Raw genomic sequence first — 8,601 nt, forward strand, 5'->3', positions numbered from 1 at the left:
AGAAACCTGACCCGTTTTTAAAAACGGGTCAGGTTTCCTGACTCAAACCTGAATCAAACCCGACCCGATTCGGGTCCGGGTCAACCCGACCCGACACGAATGACCCGAAGTTGAACTACAATTGTTAATTTTTGGGTCAAAATCGGGTCAATATTCAATTTTCGGGTCAAAATGGGGTAAAAAACGGGTCAATCTAGGGTTTTCGGGTCAAATATGAGTTTTCGTATCAATTTCGGGTTGCTGGGTCAACCCGAACCCGACCCGATTTTTAAAACGGGTTGATTTGTTCAACCCGAACCCGACCCGTTTCAGGCTCGGGTTGACCCGAACCCGGATTTTTCCGGGTCAGGTTCGAGTCGTGTCAAAAATTGGCACCCCTAATTTGAACACAGTTTGCACTAGGAGTTCAAACCTAGTTCGACCTAGGAGTTCTAACTAGATTTGAACCACTAATTCAAATGATATTCAAACTGAGTATGAACAAGGTTCATACATTGTTTGAAATAGGATTCCAATTTATATTTGATTACAAGGTTGTTCAAAATTTTTTCATTCAACAAAGACTTCAAATACGTAGTCAACAGCAAAAAAAATGAGCGACTTTTTATCTGAACTTTTGAGTATATTTCTCCAAATAACTAGCAACAGTCATGCTTGGAATACAAAATAAAAAACTTTACTAATATGTGTGCAAACATTTCTTTTATTTTTTTATTTGTAAGAATATTTATTGATCTAATTATATAGAATAAAACAGCTTTTTTAATTTTAAGTGAATTTATTTAGAAAGTAAAATTTTTCTCTTATGCCAAATTTCGATTCATTGTAATGTTTTAATTATTATTATTATAATAATTGTTGTTGTTGTTAATATATATCTTAAAAATTAAAGCTTTTTTTATATGACACATGATAGTCATAATTAGCCAAATATGTCCGATGTTTATTTTCTTGAACAAATATATCTGAAAGTTCATAATAAAGTTCACTACGAACAAATATATCTGAAAGTTCATAATAAAGTTCACTTGTCAGCCTTGTGACGCCTTCACCACTAAGGCCTATTCGCAAACTCCTCACCACTTACATACGCATCAAGTCATTTTCATGTCATCTTAGTGAGCTTCGTTCCACCTAACGGTGTTCGAAGAAGAAGAAATTTGTAATGTTTAAACAACGGGCAGGTTCGAATCAAGTTCGAATACAATCCAATTCAAATCAATTTTATTTGTGACGGACTTCAAATAAGTTATTTGTAGATAACAGATGATGCATTTTAGTTTAAAATGAACTTTTAAATATATTTCTCCAAGAAAAAACAGACAAATTTGGCCAATTAGGACAATTATGAGGCATATAAAATCCAATTTTTCAATATTAAAATACCCATATCTCTATTCTTTAAAATAAGCATGCAACTAGGCCTTACTTTGGGGGCGTAGTGTAGTTAATGTTGTTGGATTTGGTATATTACAGAGTTGGACAGCATTAGGAATTGATTTTAGCTTCTCGATGAGCGCCTTCAAGAACTAGTAGTCATTTATTATCCGTCCACTTGTTATGACAGAGAGCAAACTTTATCATGATCTGAAGTTTTTGGAGGATTGCGAAACGACATTAGACATTGAAAGTACTCTTAATATTGAATGGGCATGATCCTGTAATCAAAGCTAAATAGTAGACTTCTTAGGCCCACGAGTAGGGGTGCAAACGAATAAAGTCATGTTTAACTCGAGCTCAACCCGCGAGCCAAACCCGAGCTCAAACTCGAGTTAAACTCAAAAGGCGGGCTCGAGCTTGGCTGATGCCACGAAAAATGAGCTCCCGAGTAGCTTTGAGATCAAGCCGTCCGTTGTCCACCTTTTGCACAAAAAATTATTTTGTGCGGGACCAATAAAAATATATCATGTCACCCTTTTACTATACCGTGGCTCGGTACCGCGGCATCCAACCGTAGAGCTGTTTTCGACATCCGCACATAATAATTTCTCCTTTTGCATGCAGTTCACCTTCTGTGTTCACAGTGTGAATCCAAGATAATGAAATGCACCATCAACTCTCCCTATTATTTGGAACTTCTCACAGCTTATTGAGAAAATGTGGGCTTTGATGGTCCATATTTTCTCCTATGATATATAACACAATGACCCATACCATGAAGCACAAAATATGGCAATCAAGCAAGAATTACTATGGCTCACACACAATTATTTCACTCGCTAAATAATTTTCAAAATATCTCAGGTCGTCAGATCACAAAGCAGAAATATATGAAGCAGTGCAGATTGCAATGCAATCAATCATTCAAGCCGACGGAGCAGATAATCAACTTCAACAAGCTTGGTTAGAGGAATAATCCAGTCTCCATAGAGGCGAGAGACTACAGAAGGGTTTACCTTGCAATCCACATTGTCATCCTCCTTGTCCTCTATTGTCACCTCCTGACCAAAAATCATGGCTTTCTTCTCAACCCTCCGTTTAACCATTTCTTCAACTCTTTCAAATGTGAGCATTTTCATCAAAGCATCTTTGTCCTGCATTTAAATGGAAAAACACGGTAACTATATCACGAACATATAAAGGAAAAATTATCACATCTCAAAACACAATAAGATTCTAACTCTCTCCTTATACCCCACTAAATCTGCAACAAATGCATACAAGTGGACATAAGATAATTTTAAAATCTCAAAATAAAAAATTACACATTATTCATCTTGCAAAATAAAAAATCTAAATGTTTTTAAATCATGCATATATCATGGGCCAACTTTTAAACTCAATTATGATGTCTTGAAGAAAACGTAAATGCATCATGCAAGCATATTAAAAGGGTGTAAGTACACCACATACAAATGAACCAATAAAACACAATTGAATTGTGCAAACATAATGATAAGTATGCATATGCATTGAAAAGCATGTAAGTGTGTAAAAGCTTAAGGGCAATGTGCAAATGAACAAAAAATATGTCAATGCACATTGCGAATGCACAAAAAAACATCTAAGCGTATTGTGCAAATATAAAAAAATCATACAAGTGCATCATGCAAGTACTTATTGAATTGCATGCAAGTGCACTGGACAAATGCACAAAAACAAGGAAAGCGCACTATAAATATATTAAAAAACATACAAATGGATAGAAAAATGTGCAAGTATATTGAAAGCACTATGTTCACTCTCAAATGACCTCTCGCCAAAATGACGTGAAATGTGTCATCTAACTAGATGATTTTATCGTCAAATAGTACAACTAAATAACAGCTATGACCAGCCCTTTTAACAATGTAGTTCATCATAAAATTACATAGTTATATAAGAATCATGGTCATAATTTAGATATTTCCCAATGGCTTTAATCCCCTTGAGTTATGAATCATCAGGTACACTTGAAAGGGCACAAAGAGCTCCCTATTAGTTAATGTCAACTTAAAATTGTCTTCTTGAACAAATATCTAACTCAAATCTACAAGTGCATTGTTCAAATGCAGCGTGCAAGTGTAATGAATAACATGCTAGTGCACCACACAAATACACCAAAAGCAAGTGCGTTGTGAAAATATATCTAGAAGCGTGTAAGTGCATTAAAAAGTGCGCAAGTGTATGGGAAATCACTATGCTCGCTCTCAAATAATAGAGGGCAACAATCACAACAATGACAGGAGAAAAAGGATAGGTGGGGAAAATATAGTTCACTATTGTGTCAATAATAAGTGCATATAAAACACAAAAAAAATAACTTCATAATAATAGATGCCCAATTTCTATAATAATGGAACCTAATTAAAATCTTCCTTAGTGATAAGAAAGGATGCATACAAGAATTTAAAATGAAATCCACCTCATCCAATTTGGCTCTCCAAGGAACCAAACTGGTCATGTATGATGACCCAAAACGGTTCATTTTAAATCATATATGCATGGCATACAAGGAGATTAAGAAATGACTATAGAAATCTCAATATAAGTTTAAATCCCACAATGATAAGCACCGATGTCCTGTCAACTTGATGTAGACAAGGGATATAGGGAACCTATATCTCTTGATCACAAAAGACACACAAGAAGAAAATTGACACAATGAGTAGAACTTAAAATAAATTTTATTAAATAAACGCAAACGACCCAAAACTTGACAAAAGCACACATGAATTGGCATGAAAAGTAAACAGAAAAAGGAAGATACCTTATTATTGATTGCAGAACTATAATCCAGTGGGGCATCCCTGAACTTGACCTCTGCCACAAATTTGCCATAGTGGATCCTTCTAGATATGGCCTGTGCTCAAAATGATGCATCAAAATGCAAAATTACGGATGATCACAGACAATTTTAATTTTATTACCTGCAAGCATACAAGGTCTGATGCCAATGTGGATGCATAATTACCATCATCACCCTCAGCAGTAAATAGTGGAAGTAATTCATTGAAATACATGTTCCATATAGTCTTGGTTATATTCACAGATGCGCCAGCGGGATGCAACACCTATTTTCCAAGAATCAGGGCATGATTTGAATTCTAGTTATTATGAAGGGAAAAGCAAGTGAGGGAAGACTTACCTGGGGGTAATTGTATGAAGGAACTAAAGGCGAAGGCAGATCTTCAGGGAAAAAGGGAACCTCCTCTGGGTTTTCATACCTTCCAGCCTGAGAAAATATAATTTCTCAATTTGTTTAATTCATAATCAATACATAACAGTACTATATAGGATGCACTTAACTCTTAAGCATGAATAAATAACAAAATCACAAACACAAAAATAACATGAATATTAGCACCCACCCCCTGTCCCTAAACCATAAATAAAAAATTGTAAAAGGGGAAAAAAATACAAGCATGAAAATCAATGAGAAATATTGCTAAAGATCATAAGGAAATTCAATCATGTAAGCAAGTATAATATAATAATAATATTAAGTAGTTAAGCATACCAACGGGTAAAAATAGTGCATGAAACTGTGGTCGATTATGGGCTATATGTAGGATTGTACGTAACTTACACTTCTTTAGTTGTATGTGATGGAGAAGTTGTTCCCAGGTTCAAAAACATGTCCTTTAGGTATGAATGGGGCAAGCAAATATCTGGCCACCACATCACAAGTTCAGTACACTCAAATATGAAGCTATAGCCTCGCATACATTAAAATAATAATGAAATTCCACAAATTCTCATACTAAAAGAAGGTTCATGATTACTCAACTACATTACTCAAATTAGCAGAGCCTGATTATATTTTCTTTCTTCATACAAATAGTTGAATAACAAAAGTGTGATTAATATTTGCATATTCATCACAAAGGTAGATTAAAGCGATAATGTTAAGGTTATATCATGATAGAACATGAGATGCACCTTCAAACAGAAAGAAGTAGCTTTGACGATCAAATACTACAAAGGATCACTAGCATTAGCATACAATAGCATTTAAAATGGTTCCCTGTTGGTTTTGCTGCTGGTTTAACTAATAATGAAATACTTTATACACACTGCATGATTCTTGATTAAGCGACAGAACTTCTACAAGAAGTGAAATAATTATAAAGAATTTTAATCAGAGATGAGAAAAACTCAACAAAAAGATGTGATAGTTCATGAAATGTGATATGATCTTATAGTTAAAGGAAAATTTCGGTAAGGAGAGAAGGATTAAACAATGCTGAGAGGCATAAACCTCTAAATATCACGAAAAGAGAAACCAAATTTCCAGTATTGTAAAAAAACATCTTTCCTAGAACTATTTCTCAGAATATAACCCAATATAACCCCAAAATAGTAGAATGAAAGAAACAATGGGAAAATGAAAGAAAAAAAAAACCCACTTTGGCATGAAGATGTTCCGCCTCTTTCACAAACAGCTCAGCCAGCGAACTTCCAGAGGATTTCAAATACAATCGGTCGTACGCTGGGGCGTTGTAGGGATGCCGAGCTCTCTCGATGAGACTGAAAACGATAGAATCCTCCAGTCGGATGAGAGCTTCCCTCACGGATTTTAGGCTGATTTGGCTCGAGACCTCTCCCGAATCCCTACAGCTGCGGAAATACGAAAGACGAGGGGACGGCGCCAAAGACGAAGAGATGAATATAAAGATATTATGAGGAAGACGACGTAGAAGTTGAGAGAGCTTGCACACTGAGGCAAGAAGGAAGACGAGAAAATGATGCAGGAGAACTAACCTGGAGGAAATTGCTGATGAAGCCATCGCACACACGCACACCAAGATTGTGGTATGGGATTTGCTGATGTATTTAAATAAGATTAATTTAAATTCTGACTAACAGATTTTTATACTTTCCCAAAAAAAAAAACAGATCTTTATATATTATATTTTACATTTTATTATTTTGAAAAAAAATAGAGCCATGGTAAATTAAATTCCTGAGAGTTCATAAATATAGAGGTGTTACATTTAAGAGAAATTATTCTGTGAGGACGTCGGATGCAGCTCTCCCTCCGGATGCCGCGGTATCGAGCCGCGGTACAGTAAAAGGGTGATGTGGCGCATTCTGATTAGTCTCCGGACGACATTCAACATCCACACATAATAATTTTTCTGCATTTACAGCCTATTAGATCGATTACCAATCACAACAATTAGGTGAGCTTAGGATTATGAACTTTAAAGATTGAGTGATAATCAACAAAGATAATGATGATGTCTCTGCACTTAGTGGAGTTTGCCTTAAATGACCTAAATGTCCCAAAAAAAAAATGTATATATTATATTTTACATTTTATTATTTTGAAAAAAAAAAATAGAGCCATGGTAAATTAAATTCCTGAGAGTTTATAAATACAGAGGTGTTACATTTAAGATAAATTATTCTATGAGGAAGTCGGATGCAGCTCTCCGTCCGGATGCCGCGGTATCGAGCCGTGGTACCAAGCCGCGGTACAGTAAAAGAGTGATGTGGCTCATTCTGATTAGTCTCCGAACGACGTTCGACATCCACACATAATATTTTTTTTCTGCATTTACAGCCTATTAGATCGATTACCAATCACAACAATTAGGTGAGCTTAGGATTATGAACTTTAAAGATTGAGTGATAATCAACAAAGATAATGCTAGCTCTGGGAATCAAAGATGTATCTCTTGATTGATGACTTCTAAAAACTTTTTTCGAGAATTGAAATGATTGTCGCTCTGAAGAACTATGGAATAGAATGTAAATTTGCTCTAAAATTTAATTGTGCCAAACATTTGAATGCGCATGAATTCAATTTTGGATAATGAAGGAATCAAGAAGCAAGATAGGTCATATTGTGTCCGATCGTAGTAAGAAGCAGAGACTGGCCTCAAAATTCAGTTTGAGACTTTGAATGATGCTGAGAAACTAAACATACAATTTATATATAACATAGAGGTACTACTGAATATAATGTGAAACGAAAGATCATTAGATCTCGATATCGCTTTTATATATCATCAAAAAATACATGTATAATCTAAAGTCTATTCACAACAGTACTTGACAATAGAAAGTATAACAAAAATAAAAGTCAAACCTGCAAAAAGTAAACAAACCAAAATATATACTTACAACACAAATCTATGTCTGATATCAAAATTGCTCAGTTCCCTCCTTACCTTTTCCCTGATATGAAAATGAAAACAAATGGAGTGAGCTAATACGACTCAATCGGCTACGATAGTCTAAAAAAAATCAATAGCTTAAACTAAAAGACTGAAAATACTAAAATAATCAACTAAAGTAGTGTACATAAGGTTGAAATTTAAACATATATTGATACTGAATTTTAATAAGCATTTAAAAAATAATAATTGAAACTATAGTGAGACTAATTAAATAATAAATAAAATATTTCATACTGATTGTTAGAATGGCCCACCGGCCACAGTTTCCCTTATATAACAATTACCATAATTCATTCTTACAACCAACAAAATCCCTTCTCATCATCAACATAATCTCTTCTCACCACCAACATAATTCATTCTTAATAAATATAGCACTCAAAATTCTAGAGCTTCCAACACATAAAAAATAAAAGAATAATAAAATCTCTCCTCACTACCAACAATATTCATTATGGCCACCAATTTAAATATATATAGCACAATTACTGAAATTAAAGTGCATTCTAGATTACTGAAGCCATCACAATATTATTTTATAATTCTATAAAAATGCTCTAACTGTTGTTAAATAATTCTTCAGCAATTATTCTACAGTTTATCAAAACTAAGTTTTTTAGAATTTTATCAAATTACTATGGGTTTTGCATAACAACGTTTTGAAGCTTTAAATGAATTAAATTTTAATTTTTAGATATGAAAAATGAAATTTTGAATTGATAAAAATTGCTGTATTTCAATATTACCCAACAAAAAATCTTGAAAAAATACTCCAAATGACCATAACAGTTGTACTGACAACATATCAAAAGTTACGTGAAGGAATACAATAACCGGAGAAAACCAAGTTTTTTTTGTAAAACCAATATATAAATTCAATTAAAAAAATCTCAAAAACATGAAATTATTAAAAACTGAGATTGTCAAAACCGACAAAACGTAACATACTTCAACCTGAGCAACTTTTTGAACTGGGTCGTCAGCTGAAAACAAC

General features: G+C 34.0%; 1 protein-coding gene across 2 annotated transcripts; it reads right to left on the minus strand.

Annotated features, from left to right (window-relative positions):
- Positions 1 to 2,156: 2,156 nt before the first annotated feature.
- LOC110102309 (chorismate mutase 2) lies at positions 2,157 to 6,274 on the minus strand. 2 transcript variants are annotated; one of them, XM_028694898.1, is made up of 6 exons: positions 6,184 to 6,274; positions 5,829 to 6,033; positions 4,568 to 4,654; positions 4,350 to 4,493; positions 4,190 to 4,282; positions 2,157 to 2,534 (listed from the first exon to the last, which is right to left on the minus strand). In XM_028694898.1, exons 1-6 carry the CDS (start codon positions 6,207 to 6,209, stop codon positions 2,301 to 2,303), a joined length of 789 nt encoding a protein of 262 aa, XP_028550731.1. In that variant the 5' UTR covers positions 6,210 to 6,274; the 3' UTR covers positions 2,157 to 2,300. The 2 variants fall into 2 exon arrangements, with proteins under 2 accessions (XP_028550731.1, XP_020686255.1); XM_020830596.2 differs by having other exon boundaries at positions 5,829 to 6,039; positions 6,184 to 6,243.
- Between the last annotated feature and the right edge of the window lie 2,327 nt (positions 6,275 to 8,601).

Source organism: Dendrobium catenatum, unplaced genomic scaffold, assembly GCF_001605985.2.
Source record: "Dendrobium catenatum unplaced genomic scaffold, ASM160598v2 fragScaff_scaffold_593, whole genome shotgun sequence".
Classification (NCBI taxonomy): Eukaryota; Viridiplantae; Streptophyta; class Magnoliopsida; order Asparagales; family Orchidaceae; genus Dendrobium; species Dendrobium catenatum.

Excerpts from the sequence above, each read along its gene's own strand:
- LOC110102309 (XM_020830596.2), bottom strand. The coding sequence starts at position 6,209 with ATGGCTTCATCAGCAATTTCCTCCAG. Across the intron at positions 4,283-4,349 it reads CAGACCTTGTATGCTTGCAG|GCCATATCTAGAAGGATCCA; the intron begins GTAATAAAATTA and ends TTTTGAGCACAG. Across the intron at positions 2,535-4,189 it reads GTTCTGCAATCAATAATAAG|GACAAAGATGCTTTGATGAA; the intron begins GTATCTTCCTTT and ends ATTTAAATGCAG.